This window comes from Taeniopygia guttata, chromosome 19 (genome assembly GCF_048771995.1).
Source record: "Taeniopygia guttata chromosome 19, bTaeGut7.mat, whole genome shotgun sequence".
NCBI lineage: Eukaryota > Metazoa > Chordata > Aves > Passeriformes > Estrildidae > Taeniopygia > Taeniopygia guttata.
The window spans coordinates 721105-739096 of record NC_133044.1 but is presented as its reverse complement, the minus strand read 5'-3'; the positions used below and the strand labels follow the sequence as shown (position 1 = coordinate 739096).

General features: G+C 47.5%; 1 protein-coding gene across 1 annotated transcript; it reads left to right on the top strand.

The window, feature by feature from the left end:
- The first annotated feature begins 8178 nt into the window (after window positions 1-8178).
- WSB1 (WD repeat and SOCS box containing 1) lies at window positions 8179-16033 on the top strand. The gene is made up of 9 exons (XM_041720016.2): window positions 8179-8338; window positions 8769-8937; window positions 9834-10102; window positions 10825-10956; window positions 11385-11485; window positions 13587-13759; window positions 14037-14150; window positions 14321-14428; window positions 14915-16033. Exons 1-9 carry the CDS (start codon window positions 8299-8301, stop codon window positions 15072-15074), a joined length of 1266 nt encoding a protein of 421 aa, XP_041575950.2. The 5' UTR covers window positions 8179-8298; the 3' UTR covers window positions 15075-16033.
- The last annotated feature ends 1959 nt before the right edge of the window (window positions 16034-17992 follow it).

Sequence of the window (17992 nt, the reverse complement as noted above, 5' to 3'; positions counted from 1 at the left end):
TGCCTGCACGGGAAAGGGACACAGCTCTGTTAGTGTCTGCCCATGTGCCTTGGAGCTATAAACCAGCTCTTTGTGAGTCCCAGCTGAAGTTTGTTTGACCACAATCATTCCCAGTGTAAGTGTTCATGTTCTAAAGACTTCAGCAGAATGAGATCATTTTGTGTATTTACTTTTCCCTTCCCTAGTGAGTAATGCCATCCCCACGTATGACAGTCACTGCAGAGGTTAAGTTACTTAAATATTATAAAGCAGTATTTTAATTGTTCTGGATGACTAATCATTTCGGCCTAGATTAGAACATTGCCCCAAAGGATAATTCGAGGTTATCACTTCCTCTCCCTGACATTTTGTTTCCTTTCTTGTTTATCGCACCACAGGGTCAGCAAGATGAGCTTTCAGTTTGTTCTCAGTCCCTATCTCCTCTGCATCCTGCAGTGGTACCCCTGCAAGCAACTCAGAATTTTCCTGAAATCACATCAGACTTGTCTGAGTGCTTGTCTCCAGAAAGCCTTCCAGTGCCTGGTGAGCAGCTCCCAAAGGCTGCTCACACCCAAGGAGCCCCAGGGAGTGCCCATCACCCGGGGCACCTGCGGAATTAAAACCAGTCTCAGTTTGCACAGGACGGGACTGGGCCTGGCACTTTCCGCCCTGACACTGTGCAAAAACCTGTGCAAGTCCCATTCAGTTCAGTGGCATGATTTCTCAGTTAGATCAGCTGATGTTAGACCATAATCACACAGTCTGGGAGCCAGGATTTGGGTTCAGTACCATCACCACATCCACCGAGCGTGGCCTTTGTGGCAGCACGCTGGGTCTGAGCCCTGCTGGCACCACAGCACTGCTCCTGCCAGCTCAGCTCTGACCCAAGGGCTGGGGGCAGAAATGGGATTTACTGGCACAGGTGGTGAGCAAAGGCCTGCAGATTCACACATGGGACACCTGGACTTCATTTTAACTTACTTCAAATATGGGTGCAGTGCACAGGGGAGAAGAGCCATTAGAGCAGCCTGGCCATCAGAGATTGCCTTTCCTCCTTGCTCTGTCTTCTGAAGTACTCAGATTAGGGGAGGGACTGACAAGGGAAAGGAATTGTCTAATGGAAAGGTAAGTCTTTAAGAATTGGGAGAATGTCAAGACTAGAAGTGAATTTTCTGCTTCTTAAACAACCTCTGTGTAAGCCTGGTGTCAGCCCTTATGAATTGATGAATATAAAGACTCTCTGTTACTGAAGAGTTTTCCCCAAATGCTGCTCAGTTTCCTCCCCATGACTCATGCCATTAGCTGATGCTGCCCTATTTAATTGCAACTTCTGCTTAATCCCACACAAGCTTTTCTAAATTAAAACCTTAAAAAAGCTTACTTGCAATAGACATCCAGTGGTTTGGATGGATGGTACATGGCAACATCCTTTAGATAAAACACGTGCTGCTTTGCTGGGCTTCTAAATAATGCTGTGCAGCACAGAGGCTGTGGTCATGGTGTCTTTGAGCTGCTGCTAAATGGAGCAGGAAACTGGGGATAAAGCTTACCCCAGGGCCATGCTCCTCTTGTGAACACCATGGTTACATTTGTACTTGCCTGGTGAGCTCCTAGCTGGTATCCACACACAGATCCAGTCTTTGTATTTATTTTTTTAATTCTCTGGCCACATGGGCAATGACAATGTCGAAGAATCACACTGCTGGCCCTTAACAACTGTCCTTGCCCTAAACCTGAACCTGGCCCTTTAAGGACTCATTAACCTGCTTTGCATTTTTGGACTCGTTGTTCATTGTAGGTGTGATTTTGCAGTGCTGCAGGTCCATGGATTCTCCAAATATCATGTGACTTAAAAGCAGCAGCGAAACAAAGGCACCACCTCTGCCTTACTTGCAGTCATAACCGGCATTAAGAAACAGCAAGGAAGCATTCCAGAGCTGCAGAGGGCAAGGAAAAATGCCAAGCTCTTTCAGAGTATGCAGTATGACAGGAAAAGCCAGCTCCAACAGAAAGAAGGCAAGAGGGCAATGCTTCCAGGCTCAGTAAGGAAGGAAAGAAAAAGGTTACACCTGTGTAGCACATAAACTTCCTCCAGCTAAATTGTGTAATGAACTTGCATTAAAAATATTTTCTTGTGTTAGACTGGCAGGATTCAAGTGGCCAGTTCATCTTTTACTTCCATATCTGGATCTCAAATTTAAAAAATAAAATTTTACCATCTTTTTGACAGAGTCATGGCCAAACAGCTTTCAAATGCAGCCCAAAAAAGGGCCTGGACTGAGCCATGTGGGAGCTGGAAGGCTTTGACTCAAGAGCATGGAAGGGATTCCAACTGCAGTTTAAAGATTAAAATCTACACTTAGATTGAGTGTAAGTCTGCCTGATCTCCACGTGGTGGCTTTATCACCTTCCACCGAGTTGTGTAACTCAGCCTTTACTACAGACATGGACCCGTCAGGGCTCCCACTGCATCCCAGACCCCTTGAATTAGTGCTGCATGCCCCACTGAGCAAGCAAGCTCATCCCTGCAAGGTGAAAAGATGGAACAGGCAACATTCTGGAGGGCGAGCAGCAGCCTGCCCTGGAGCAGGGCCCCTCCTGGCCTGCCCCTTCCCCAGGGCTGGCAGCAGCTGACCTGTGTGAAGCAGGATGCAGCCTCGGAGTGTGCCTGCAGATTGCCTTACATGTCAGGTCTGGCAGGAATTTGCTCTCTGTCCCATGTCTTTCATTCCCAGCAGCCTTTTCCCAGTGACCAGAGCATTCCCAGAGCCATTCCCAGTGTTCAGCTGCCTGGACACCCCGTGTTCAGCCAGCCACGAGTTCCACAGCTGATCCCTGTGTCCCTAGGTCCAGCTCATCCCCCGTTTATGACACCTGGCAGAAAGGTAGATTATGCTCCTCCAAATCCTGCTTTGCTTTTGTGGGGAACCTATTAATCTTACTTGTTACACATTTTGTGTGCAATCTGTGCCTTCAGGAGAGCTACAAGGAGAGTATAACCAGAAATCTCGTCGGCCTTTTTTGGGAAACATTTACAAACAGACCAGAGCAGGACCCAGTGAACCTGGGTCCTACCTGTGTAGACACTGCTTGCACACTGCTTGCACAAGGGAATTACTAGCTGCCAACTGCTGTATTCTCAGTGATAGTGGCAACACTGAGCTTTTACTTTCCATGCTACAGAGGCTGCTGGGATAATGGAGCCCATAATTACATCCAGCCACTCGTTAGAGCTCAAATTACAAAACCGGATTTCTGTGCCAGACCTTCAGGAAGTAAGCCATGGAAGGAATCTCACAAATAACCTGCAATTACGTTAATGCAGAGGGCAGGGCCTTCCCTGAAGAGCTCTCAGACTCACTGGAGTGACCCTGGCTGGCTGCTCAGAGCCAGACGTGCAGTGGAGAGAAAGGTGACGGAGGAGGTGAATGACACAGGCACAGCCCTGGTGCCTCTGTAGCCAGGGCAGTTTAGGAACAGCCATAAAGAAACAAAGCCTGTGCTGTGGTGTGGGGCTGCCAGACAGAGGGTCTGTGGTGCTGTGGCTTATTCCTTTACCCTGTGGAGTGGGCTGTGCTCTCACAAGGCACATGCACACAGTCACAGCCCCATTTGCAGCAAGAGTTTAACTGTGTCTGTTCCCGGAGCGTGAACAGGCCAACACTCACACCTGCACAGGAGTGTGAGGTACAGAGAGCTGGGTCAGCCACACCTGGAGAGGCCATCCTGAGAGGTACAGCATGGCCAGCTCTGCTGAAAGCTCCCTTGTGTGTCTGTGCACAGGGTGTCACCACAAGGGTGACACCAGCCTTACCCTGCACACGCTGTGCAAGCAAAGAAACTTCCTCAGGGTACCACAGAAGGGAAGGGTCTGTGTTCTCCCCCCTTACTCCTATTTACAGCATTTTTACAACTCTCAAATGGGGACTAGGAAAAATTTGCTTGCCCAGCCTCCACTTTCAAAGAATGTCCATTTCTCTCAGATTCTGCACCTCCTCCCTAGTCCTCTGCATGTGTTCCCTGCAGCAACAGGGCTGGACATAAGCCACCCAAATATTTTCAAGCTCAATTCAACACCAGCTCAGGCCCACCTCGAGCTGTTTGATCGGTGAGCAAACACTCTTTATCTATAAGCAACCTGCTCTTTCCCAACTCCCCGCAGCAGGAATGCAGCCTTGGCTGTTTCCAGGCAGAAGCTATCACACACAGCCCTGCAATTCCCAACAAGCTGACTTCTTCTGTCCTGATTATCTTATTGAGCTACTCTACAGAATGTAGGGAGTCTATCCCATTTGTTTTTCCTATTAAACACAACTTGTTTTTCTATAAACTGAATTTATAGATGATTTATTTACACCCTCCATGCCATTGATTTTCCCTCTGTTTGCACAATCCTGATAGTCCAATGCCAAAACATTAAAAAAAACCGAAACCAAACAAAACAAAACAAACCCACGGCCAAAAATATTCTTTCCATTCCATTGTTCAGCAGTTTATTACTGCTTGCACCCCAGGTTAGCAGCAACCACTGTAAAGTTCTGCCTTGGGTCAGATATTTTAAAAAATAGGTAAATATTTCATATTAACACAAAAACATTCAGGTTTGGAACAATTCAGAACATTCTCTGCTGCCTTGTGATCTGTACACTCAGAGCTGGCCAGGACACAGCCCTTTTTCTGACTTGTTATGTGACTGCTTTGAATTCCTCTGGTCTTACAGCAGCTTCCCAACCCCTGCCTGCTCTGGCCACTGCTGATGGGACCAGGAGAATCGAGCACCCGGCTCCTCAGCACTTGCAGAGCTTCCTTTGCCCCTGCCCTTGTTTAGGACAGCTCAAAACTCTCAGTGTCACTTCAGCGATCTGGGAGAAGACCTCTTGTACCCTCAGAGGGTAAATTTAGCACAGATATTTCTGCAAGCAGCTCCCTTACAAGGCAGCCATGGCTGGCTTACACAGAAGGGATGGCCTGAACCTAAAAGGAATAACCCCAAACTTCTGTCTCTGTTATTTCAGTGCAGCTACTCATCACAGAAGCACTAAATTCCCCACTTACACTGAGCCATCTGCTCTATTTATTATACCCAAAGACATGCTCCAAAAATTATAAAATCCCAACAAGACCAAAAAAAACAGAGAAAAAATTCCCATGGTCTGATATTCCATCTGTGCAACTTTTCCACTGCACGCTCCTTTAGCAGACCTTTACAAATTAACCCCTTAAGTACCATATGTACATCACTTTAGAATCACCTAAAATTCTTCACAAGAAGCAATGATAAATAGGTCACAGAGCAATGGACAGAAGGGGAGAGAGAAATGACAGCCCAGAATTCCAGGAAGGGAGGCAGCCTTATCTGGTGCCTGTGGGAAAATCACACAGTTATGCTCCTGACTGCTCCATGATGACCCTGAGAAAGCGGCCTCATCCCCCTGTTCCTCCTCCCAGCTGCTGTTTGCCTTGTCTGTTTGGACTGCAAACTCTCCAGGGCCACAATGGTGCCAATATTGCTCGCAGCCACCAGGCACACGACAACACGCATGGGAGATGAAGCAGCAGCTTGGTGCCAGGCCCAGCAGCACCTCACGGCACACCTGCAGCAAGGGGGGCAGGAGACACGCCGGCCAAAGACTGCTGAGAGTTTTGAAAATATATTGGTCTGTGTGTACAGAGCAAGAGCTGGCAAAGCCTCGTGTGCAGGTCCCACGCACTCTAACAGCTCCTTGCAGGGCTGGGCTGTTGCTTTACTGCATGTTGAGTTTTTAACCCTTCAGCTTGGGGGAAGCTGTCACTTGGCCCTCTCTACGATCACACAATCCCAGAATGTCCTGAATTGGAAGGAACCCACAAAGATCATTGAAGTCCAACTCCTGGCAGCCCGTTCCTGTCTCATTCCTCTGCTTTCACTATTCACCTCATTGCAAGCCCTTTTCCTCCTCAACCTTCTTTACCACCTCCTTCTTTCTTCCATTTTGTGTTTTCCTTTCACCTTCTCTTCTGCCTCTACGGCCTGAGGCTGAACTTTCTCCATCCCCAAGAGGTTCTCAAACAGGAGCTTGTGAATAATTAACAGTGCAGACTAAAAATAGCATAATTTTTAATGGCAAGCACTATTGCACAGATGAGCTACCTTGGATTTAAGTGTGACTGGCCCTAACTGTTACTAATTTGCCAGGAATGCTTTATAGAATGACAGCTGTGAGGAGGAGGAACATCACTTACGGGCCTGAAGAAGAGAAGACAAAGCAAAGCAAATTGGCAGAACTGAATTCACCATGTCAGAATACAGGAATGTGAAATCAGCAGATCCTGGTGCTCCAGCAGCCTGGGGAAAAGCTCCATAGCCTGGAACCCTGAAGGTGTTTCCAGGACAGGCAAAAAGAACAAAAGCTCTTTCACTTGTGGAAGCTTATTGCAGTGAGCAAAGACTCGATGGAGAAAGATGGCACCAAGTTTGTGAGCTTCCCAGCTGAGCAGCTCTGTGCAGGCTCGGCAGCTGCATCCCTAAAGGAAGAGAATGGAAAACCCATAAATCAGCCTGAGCCACCCGCTGCAGGCCCTAGCAGTATGTGACAGCCTGGAGCGTGACACCCTGGATCCCACAGCCACGCCTCACCCAGGAAGAACTGAAAAATCATTTGTAAAATCACCCTGCATACGCCACGTGCAAGGAAAATAAACACAGCAAGAGTCCCCAGGAAGTAAAGTATAGTTTCTCTATCTCCTCAAGTTTAGACGGAACTTCTGAGAGATACATTTTACTGAGCAGAGGGGATGAGTTGGCAGCTTGCAGAGAGAACACAGCTTCTCACCCCTCCCTCTCTGGCTTCAGACACAAGGACAAGCCCTTCCAGCCCCGCCCGAACTGAGAAGGTGCTGCCAAGGTCCCCAGGACAGCCTGTGACACCAGACAAATTCTAACAAGCTTGCAGACCCCTGGGGTTTTACTCATCCCTTTTCTGCCTTTGTGTCCGTAACTCACAAAATGTGGACTGGAGAAAAAGAAGTGAGAAAGGCAGCAGCGTGGTAACACCCCGCGAAGCTGAGTGAGCCAAAGCTGCAGTTTGCTGGCTGTAAGAACCCCCAGGGTCAGCCGTGTGTGCTGACTCTGAGCGAAGCTCAGGCCCTCCAGAGAATCCTTACATGAGTCAGCTCAGCTCTGGGCTGGCCTGGCTCAAACATTCACAACCCATGAGCAATTCCAAGCAGCATTTCACAATATTCACTGGCTACAAATCTGCCTTGTTCCAAGGAGTTGTCCAGGGATTAACTGCGAGAGCTGCTCCGGGCTCTTCCCTCAGCTGGCAGGGGGGATGGACAGAGCAGGAACAAGCTGGTGCTGTTTCAAATAAGTGCTACGATGTGCTAGGGGAATTTAAACAAACCAGCACTAATCCATGCTAGTGTTCACATCACCAAGAACATGCCGAACTTCTCCCTGCTCCTTTCTTTGACATTTTGTCACTGCATAATTTAAAAAATGCATTGCTGACCTTGCTCACACTGGGGTAATTCCTGGCTTTTGCTGCAGCTGAATGGCTGATCCCATGGCTATTGCAATGTGCTTGCCAGTGAGGCCACTGCTTGGGACTGAAATCACAGTTATTATCTGCAGTTAATTATCCTGCTGGGTGCTTCTCTGAAGTCCACGGACAAAGCAAGAAAGAGTCAATTCGACTAGAAGAGGGGCAGAATTTAGATATGCAAAAGGAAAAAAGTGGTAATGGAAGGAGCGAGGGATGTATAAAGATGTTGATACAAAATCACAGAGAATGAGGGACTGTCAGAGTCTCTTTCTCCAAGTTCCTTGCAAACAACTTCATTGACATAAACTTCAAAAATTTATTATAAACCAGTTGCTGCTGGATTTGAATGCTGAACTACACTCGTATAGAAAGTAACACTACAGAGCAGGAGACTCCTGCAGCCCCTGAACCAGGGAGGTGCGCGGCGGGAGGACGGGGCCGGGCCGCGAGGGCAGCACGGCCGGGCACGGGCAGCGCCCCGAGGGCAGGAGCGCCAACGGCGGCGGGCGGGCAGGGCAAGGCAGGGCCCCGGCGAGCCGGGCAGGGCGGGCAGGGCCGGGCAGAGCCGGGAGGCCGAGCGGGGCAGGGCGGGCAGGGCGGGCAGAGCCGGGAAGCCGAGCAGCTCCGGCAGCCGAGCGGGGCAGGGCGGGCAGGGCACAGCCGCTCCCCCGAGCCCGGCCCGGCCCCGCCGAGCGCTCCCGCCCCGCCCCGCCGCCCGCCGCCGCCATCTTGCCCAGCCCGCGCCGCCCGTCCCGCTCCGTGGCAGCCCCGCCGCTCCTCAGGCCGCCCGTCCATGGCCAGCTTTCCCTCGAGTGTCAACGAGAAGCTCATCGGTGAGCGAGCGGGGGGGACGGGTGGGCTCGGCGGGGGCAGCGCGGCCGGGCCCGGGCGGGCGCTCAGCCCATCCCGCAGCGGAGCGCGCTCGGGGCTGCCCGCGGGTGTCGGGCGGGATCCCGGCCCACGGAGCCCGGCCCGGCGCACGGACCCGGTCCCGGCCGTGGGCAGCCGCAGGCCTGGCGGCATCGCCCGTACCGTACCGGCTGCGGCATCGCCCACAGTGCGAGCAGTTCGTTCAGCACCGCGAGTTGCCCTGCAGGGCTCATCCCTGCCGGGTTATACGGTCACATCGGGCCCCCTCCCGATCGCGTTAATCGCCGTGAAACAAAGCGGGGTGACGCGCGGTGCCCGTGCAGCCGGTGTAAGGCGCTGCACGGATCTCCTCGCACGGATCTCCCTCTCACGGATCTCCTCTGTCCCCCCCAGCTCGGTCGCGCACGGTAGGAGAGCTCCTGGCCCCCACGTCTCCCTTCGACAAGAAGTGCGGCCGGGAGAACTGGACGGTCGCGTTCGCTCCCGATGGCTCGTACCTGGCGTGGTCGCAGGGTCATCGCATAGTGAAGCTGGTTCCCTGGGCACAGTGCCTCAACAACTTGTAAGACAAACCGCTATGGCTTTCAGTGCACCTGAAAAACAGATCGCTTCAAATCTATAAAAACGCATGTGTATCGGTCTCCTAAGCTTTGACACCTTGGGGAAAAATGAATTCCTTAAAATAACAGCTGTTCTGTCTCTTCCTGTGTGGCCAGCAAGAGGAACAGCTATTGCAACCTCACAAAGCCTATGGAGAAGTGACTTGTTAATCAATTCAGGCACTCTAAAATAAAAGGAAGTTAGCATGAAAAGGCAATTTAGAGACGTGGGCAGATCTAGCCCTTTACACTTCCTATCTCAACGCTGTTTGGCTTTACCTTTTAGGAATTTACTTAAAGGCAGACCTTTTTCCTTATCATCCTTGTTTGAATGCAAGTGGAGTTCCAAAACACACATTTTATTGGCACTTGCAGGTTGTGTGTTAGTGAAGTTGGTAGTGGCCACTGCAGTTTTGTAGCTGGTTGCATTTCTCTTGCCGATTTTTTCCCCCTTTTGGGGGTGGTTAATTGTTTTCCATGTGCTGGACACTCCGTATCTCTTTTCAAGGTTTAACACGTGTTAATTGCAAGAAACTTCTCACTCAATTTCGCAGAAAATCCTAGAAATTTTTGTGGCTCATTCTTCTGTAAGTGCTTCAAAACTGTTGGAATTTGCAGTAGGTTAAGTTAGTATCTTGCTCTCTACAGAGACAAAACTGTATACAGAGTATTAGTATTATTTTGTGTTGGAAGGTTTCCAGGTGCTGGTAATTTTTCTCAGTTGTAAGAAAAAGCCACTTTTATAATTTGAAAGTAAAAGCGCACCGTTTAGTGCCTCAGAGATGGACATGGTGATGAGTCCCAGATTTCGTTACACCTTGAAGAAATGTTTGTACTGTCCTTTGTGTTGTCTTGGCAGCCTGCTGCACGGCACAAAGAATGGCGCCAACGCCGCCAGCACGCGGCTGCCGCGGCAGAGCAGCGAGGGCGGCCAGAAGAACAAGCCCTGCGAGCACGTCATCGACTGCGGGGACATCGTGTGGAGCCTGGCCTTCGGCTCCTCGGTGCCCGAGAAGCAGAGCCGCTGCGTCAACATCGAGTGGCACCGCTTCAAGTTCGGGCAGGACCAGCTGCTCCTCGCCACCGGCCTCAACAACGGCCGCATCAAGATCTGGGATGCCTACACAGGTGAGAGGAGCTGAGGGCACAGCGGGACATCCTGAGCTGCAGGGACACACGGGGAGCATCCAGTCCAGCTCCTGGGCTGCCCCAGCACTGCCACCATGTCCCTGGGAGCGTTGTCCAGACGTTCCTTGTCACACTCAGGTGCCAGCTCACACTTCCTGCAGTAGTAATATTGTAGCATGCACCAGGGATCGGTTCTAGAATTGTAACTGGGAACTGAACCTTCAATACAGATTTAAAAAATATTAAAAAAGCATGAGCTTCTGCAACCAGAAGTATCCAAAAACTGCAAAAGGAACAAGAGAGGCACGTCATGCTTTGAGATGTAAGAGATGGAAGACACAAAATAATTAAATGTGTGCATACATACATTGGTTGTTTTGCTGGCAAGCACAGCTGTTTGGTTGGAGAGAACTCAGTAAAGAAAAATAATGACTGTTGAGTAATTTGTCCTTGCAAATTGAAGTTTAGAACAGGTATGTCTATCAAAAGACAAGTCTCGCCTTATTTCTGAGGTTCTACTATACAGATTATGTAGCTTTTCCAGGAGTTACCCTTGATACAGGAGAGTGAAAGGATCTATGTCCTTCTTCTTTTAGGGAGTGTTTCTACAAAGAAAATTGTCTTTACATGCTGTAATTTTATATTCAATATTTGTATCCATAAAGCATTTGATCTGAGTACAGTAGTCCTTCATGTTAAATTGTGGTGTTCTCATGTAACAGGAAAGCTCCTCCTTAACCTGATGGACCACACAGAAGTTGTCAGAGATTTAACCTTTGCCCCTGATGGCAGCCTGATTCTTGTGTCTGCATCCAGAGACAAAACCCTGCGAGTGTGGGACCTGAAAGATGATGGTAATGTCTGGACTTTATCTGCTCTAATACCTGAGAGACACATCCATGTACTCACCTCTTTTATTGCTCTAGACTCAGTTTGGTCAGGATTGCTTAAAAACTGAGTGTTCGGTTAGTCACTCACTCTGCACTTGGAGTTCTTTAGTCACTCACTCTGCAGCCCCTTGGAATGCCTTATCTGTCTGAGCCCTGGAGGCAGAAGCAGGTATTGGGCTAAGAGTGCATGAAGTGACCTTTCTGAATAGGGACATGGAAGTAGAGGCTGCATCTCAGGGCTTTTATTTCTGCGTAGAGTGACTCTGCAAGAAGTTTATAAATAAAAAGTTTATAATAAAAATTTTCATAAAGGAATAAGTAATTTGGAAAAGCTTTTCCATCTGAATTTTGTAATATTTAGCCAATTCTAACAGCAATGCCTTTCTGTTTAGGAAACATGATGAAGGTGCTGAGAGGCCATCCGAACTGGGTGTATGGCTGTGCATTCTCTCCAGACTCCTCCATCCTCTGTTCTGTTGGAGCTAGTAAAGCAGTATGTGTCAGAGTTTCTTGTTCCTTAATTCTCCTGAATTGTGTGCATAATCATTTTAAATCTAAGTAACATTAAGCTTGTGCTCGGTGTCATGAACTTCTAATGTTTGATGATGATGTGAAAGTGCATGAAATTAAACTGGCAAATGGTGCATTGAGACCCTGATTTGTGAATGGAACTTGCACTGCTTTTAGTTGAAGAGGCTGTAGGTGTGGAGAAATAGGTCTGCACAGGGTCATGGCATAAAACAAAGATTACTAAAGCTGCCAGTGTTAAAAGATACTTAGATTAATGCATAAAACTATTTTGGTTTTTTGTCCTTCCTATTTCATGCTCAATGAGAAAGACTTCACAGAGCCTCAGCCAGTCAGGGCATTTCCTGCTGAACAAAAACATTCTCCCTGTTTTCCCCTACCAATGGCAGTGGTACCTAAGAGTAGGAGGGAAGAGGAGCACACTGGTTTTGCTTCCATCCTCATGCCCTGCTAGAGAACTGAAAGCAGTGCAGGTAACGCATGTATGCCATAAGCTACTCCTGGCACTGAAGAGTTAGGGCAAACCAGAAAGGGAGTTCAGTCTGGTTCCAGGGGCTCTGTAGGCAGTGTAACGGAGTCCAAAGCCCAGTTCAGGCACTGTCCATCACTCCTGTGGTAGTGCTCAGAGGCATTGTCCAGCACGGTGAGCACGGCCGAGCTCTGGGGTTTGGCTCTGTAGTGGAGCAGAGGGGGATGTGTACATTGCTGTCTGGAGGCTGTGTGTTTTCCATAAGCTTCTTGCTTTCCCTGTCACAGGTGGTGGCAGCAATATTGGTGTGATTGAGTTAAGCTGGCACCACTCTGAGGAGCACAGTGGTGTTGGCGGGCAGAGAGTGGCAGCTCTGGCCGCCAGCCCAGCGAGCTGTACCGTCTGTACCGTAGGACGAAGTAACCTTGCCCTCGGCTGCAAGGGGTCCTGTACGTACGCAGGTGCTGCTCCATGTCCACTGTCTGCTTGCTTGCTTGCTTTTTTTTTGTTGTTGTTTTTTTTTTTCCAATAATTTTCACAGCAGTGAAACACACTGACTCCTCAAACTTAGTTTCCAGTTTTATAGAATGTTGGGGTTTCCTTGGAAAAATTAGTGAACGTGTTTATAACTGATTGTAAAATGGTTCAGAGTTAGGCGGTATGGGAGGCACTAAGGCTGAGTTTGTTTTGGTCAAACATAAATTTATCCAAGATGTCAGAATTTAACCTGTGCAGTAAAACTGTCAAGGGAAAAATCAAGGTCACTAGTGAGCTCTTTGAGGGACATAACAGCTTTTGCTAAAGACTTATATTCCTGTAAAACTATGCTGCAGTACATGGATAGATCCTATTAAGTAATTCTGCACAGTCCTTATTTGATAATATATAATGTACAAGTGCATGTAAAATACTGTAATATTCCATGAATTCTTACAATACACTGTGCAGTTAGTCGGGTAAATTGTAATATTAATGTTGTTTGTTACTGTTGACTTGATTTTAAATGACTAAATTCTTTCTAATAATGTGGTTAGACTTCCCTGTTGTTTTGCCAAAGACATAACTTTTGGCTGTGAAAATTCTTTTTGCTTGCAGTATCTGTTTCTCTTCCTAGGCTGACGTTGGTGATCCAAGCAATTGTAAACAAGTGATCTTAAAGGGATGCCACTGGAGTAACAATATGTTAACCTTACATTTTCTGTCTGTATATTTCTTAAAATTTTGGTAGTTACTGAAAAGAGGGGACTGTAGAGTTTAACTCTATTTATTTCTGAATATTTTAATAAAATAGTTTCGTAATACATGAATTTCAGTAACCTACATGGTTAAATTGTGTTGCCTTTATCTTATATTTTGGCTTATTTTGTTAATAACATTTAACAAATTTGAGTTAGAACTTGCATGTCTGCTTTAATTATTTTTTTAAAAAACCTTGATTTTAATCTGAGTATGACACTGAGCATATTTCTTAATTGTAGTAATTCATAATACCTGATTTTAATATAATCCTAAATAAGACTAGATATACTTTAAAAACAAACTAAATGCTTCATTGCCTCTCTGAGCAGAGCTATAACATCAGCTCATTTAATTCCAGGTTTTCCTCTGGGATATGGATAAATACTCCATGTTACGGAAACTTGAAGGCCATCACAATGATGTTGTAGCTTGTGAGTTCTCTCCTGATGGAGCGTTACTGGCTACTGCATCTTACGATACTCGAGTCTATGTCTGGGATCCACATATCGGAGTGATTCTTAGGGAATTCGGGTAAGTAAAGCACTCAAGTCTGGCAACTGTCTCCCAGAGTGGACTTGGAAATGAGCAGTGGCTGATGAAGTCCTGAAGTGGCAGAGGCTGGAGGTTGTTCTTCCGCCCGAGAGCGGATTTACAGCACTGGTATTTAATGTGTACTGAGTTGTTCAACACGCTGAGGAGCAGATGGTGGTTCAGTCCCCACTGCCGAAGGCACGGTGGACTGTCAGACACCGTTTGTTTGTGAGTGCCCGAGCTGCTGCCCTGGCTGAGGCTGTGTCTCTGTCCGCAGGCACCTGTTCCCCCCGCCCACGCCCATCTTCGCGGGCGGCGCCAACGACCGCTGGGTGCGCTCCGTGTGCTTCAGCCACGACGGGCTGCACGTGGCCAGCCTGGCCGACGACAAGTGAGTGTGGGGCTGGGCTGCTGCCCCTCCTGCTGCTGCCCTCCTGCCCTGCCAGGGACCTCTCAGCTGGCAGCTATGCTCCAGACTAGCTGCTTGTGCAGCATACAGAAAGCACCAAGCACAGATAAAAACCTGCTCTGATAACTTCCTATGTTGTGTTTTCCCCTCAGAATGGTGAGGTTCTGGAGAATTGATGAAGAATACCCTGTACAAGTTGCACCTCTGAACAATGGACTCTGCTGTACTTTCTCTACTGATGGCGGTGTTCTGGCTGCAGGGCAAGTACAGACTTCTTTTCCTTTCTAAAATACGATGGTAACATAAGAGATTGAAAACAGTGGCTCAGGGTTCTGAAAATCTTCAGTTGTGACTTGCAGCCTGATGCTTCTGACTGGTACTGTTTGTTTAAACATGCCTGGAATAGCAGTAAAATCAATCAGCTGATAAACTCATTTCTTATCTTTAAAAATAAATATGTGAGAGACCCAAAACATGAGGGTTGAAAGAAGCCCATCAGATAGCCGAGGGCAGTTGTTGTATGTTAGGTGGCACAGCAGGTAGCTGCTGGGAGATCTGCTCCTGTTGCACAGACAAGTTGCTTATTGTGCTGCTATAGCTTAAAATAGGAGCTGGAGTAAATCAGGGTCGGGAGCAGCTGGAACTGAGCACCAGCAAGTCCCCTACCTAGTCATGTGTGTGTGAGTTGGTAGCAGGCTGAGCTGGTTCACGTGGAATAACCTGCAGGGTTTTGTGGTTTTGTGCAGGACCCAGGATGGCAGCCTGTACTTCTGGGCAACCCCGAGCCAGGTGTCCAGCCTGCAGCACCTGTGTCGCATGGCCATCCGCAGGGTGATGCCCACCAGCCAAGTCAAGAACTTGCCTATCCCGGGCAAAGTGGTGGAGTTCCTTTGTTACCAGATCTGAGTTATTTGAGAAGAAAAACAAAACCAACAACTGGGAGGTGGCCCAGCTGCTGAAACCGGCTACAAACACTTTACAGAATCCTCAAACTGTACAGCCTTTAAGCTTCAAACTCTGCAGGTTTTTAAAGAGCTATTTAAAGTGATAACCTAAATACTATTTTATCAAAATGCCTGACAGGTAATTTTTTTTTTACTATTTATAGAAAACACAGTAGAAGTATTCCTGGTGTTCTCAATTTTCTAAAATGTAACTGTGAAAACATGTACATATATAGACATAAGCTGCTACATGTTATCAGTGTACCTTTTAAAATTGCTTGTATGATTTTTCATGTGTCTCATGTATATATTGCTTTGGTAGAGCCATGATGCATCTGAGCTGTAAGTGGAAGGACAGCTGTTCTGGCACACTGAGGTAGGAAAACTATTGACTTGCAGAGCAGTTGAGCTTCCTTCTGTCCATTGGTTGGGGTGCAGAAAGCTCCCCCAGGTCAGACTTTGTGCTAGTTTATTTGTGAGGAGGTACAGTGTGGCTTTGTAGAGGGCAGTGTGTGGGGAAGGGCAGGAGGTTAAAAGGGGTGCAGTGTATCTAATGTAACCCAGGACCATGCCTGAGTCAGCTGAAGGCCTTATGCTCCATAGCAGCAAACCAGGTGAAATTTCAGTATTGGGCAGTGTTAGAGAACTATTTCCTTACATTTCTGAAAATCTGACTACTGTATTATTGCCTGATACTGTGTCTGTAATGAGAGACATTTGCAGACTCAGTTTATTATCCTTTAACCCTATAATATCTGTTTGGGGGTGATTATTGGTTAATGGCCAAAGATAAGCAAAATACTTGGTTTTGCCTTCTGTTATTTATCTGTACCTGCAGATATAAAGAATGTATGCATTGCATAAAATGCCTGATTATATATATTTTTGTTGAATTTTGTATTAAAAACTTGTATAAAAGTTTTCTGGTATCTCATCTGATGACTGATTTATCAACACTGGCTGCAGCATTTCAGGCTAAGCTGGTGAGGCCTGGTTTGTGCTCCCAGACAGAGGCATACAGAGCTCTCTGAAGCCATGACAGTGTTATAAGCATGGTTGAGCTGCAAATCTGCTTATTTAAGCACCTTCATGAGCTGAGCTAAAAGCTGGCCTTGCCATGAGCCTGTTTGTGCAACATCACAGTTCCAGCCTTGGGTCAGCAAGTGGGACTTCAGTGTGGGGTCTTAAGGAGAGGCTTACTAAAGGGTTCCCTCAGGTTATGTTCACCAGAAGCTCTGATTGATGGAAGTGGAGGAAGAAAGCAACATCCCAGCTTCCCCTTTCACCACCTCTTCTGAAAGCTGCTTCTCCCAGCTCTGCCTGCAGGAGTTCCTCTGTTTGCTCTAACCTTTCTCCCAGGACACAAATGATAGTGTTAGACCAAGTACACAAGCTTTCCTCATTAGGGAGGCTATTTATAATAATGTACCACGTTTACAAGCCTCTTCCTGCCATGGTGGGACACCACAAGGTGAGGCCTGCTCCCCAACATCCCCAGCTGTGATCTCAGCACAAAGCTGGGCCCTTCAGCAGTGCGAGGCACAGGGCTTCTCCCAGCCGGTGTTAAGTACCTGCTGTCAGGGGGAAGGGAACAAGCAAAGGACAACACCAGGAGCTACAAAAGGGCTGCATCCCAACGAGGCCATCCAGGCTGGTCCTCAGGTGAGGGGCAGGGGAAAGGAGGGCTCAGGATGCAGGGACAGGGGACAGAGTAGCCTGTGCCTGAGGCACTGCCTGCAGTGGCTGTCTGAAACGGTGATGGGGAGAAGCAAAGTCCAAGAGAAAACTGGAGCTTCAGCCATGAGGACGTTTCTCTGGGATGCTCTGAAAACTGTTCGTTTTCTGCATTCATATATGGGATTTTAGTTGAATCATGACTGAGTAACACTGCTAAGTATTGTGTGGGGTTCGTTGTTTCAGTGCTAGATGAGGCCTTCCATTGGAGCACTTTAGAAATAGGGCGGATGAATCCCATGACCTTTAACTTTTATATTACAATAGTCTCATAAAAGACAGAGGTTATGTAAGATCCCATGGGAAATCTGGTAGAGGTGTCAGGCAGAAACTGTTTATCAAGTAATTATTTCAGATTAGAACCACCTGAGTAAGGCAAGCAGGGTTTCTGTGGGATGCTGGCTTCTGCACAAGGACAAGCTTGTTTTATAAATAATAAATAGTGCTCTGCACCCAAATCCCACTGCAATGAGTTGGATCAGAACAGCCCTAATTATTGATGTACTAGAAAGCCAGTGTAAACTTCAGATAAGTCATGATAACACTGTTAGTTATCAGCAAGGTTATACTTTGTGTAACAAGCTAATTCCAGACAGAAGTTCTGGGGCAGATATGATTTATTTCTAACATGAGATTAGAAGTTTATGAATGCTCACTTTTATTACAGCTGGCTGGGAGCTTTGTTGCATCAAGGAGAAAAACATTTATTTACGGGCTCTAATAACTGGGGTTCCATGGCAGAAATCATAATCCCCTCTCCCTCTCTGAGTTCACTTCCCAGCCTACACAAACTCCCCCTGCACACTTAGGGGAGGAACTTCTCCCATTTAATTGGAGAGCTCTGCCCACCTCTGCAGGTGCCTGACACACAGCTCCATCTTACAGCTGTGCAGCTAAGGACCACTGCCCCTCCTGTTGAACCCAGGTCAGCTCATGGAGAAGATTTAACCAAGCCACTAAGGTTTCACTGATGCTCCTCTCCTCTCCTGCTTCAAAAGGCAAGCACGTAATTTGGGAAGACTATCTCAATCTGCTTCCTGATATAACAGCAATTGTAATAAAACTTGTTCCAGAATAAATGCCAGGATGGAAAACTTAAACAAATTAGATGGGGAAAAATCTGTCAGTGTATGTTATTAACAGTGT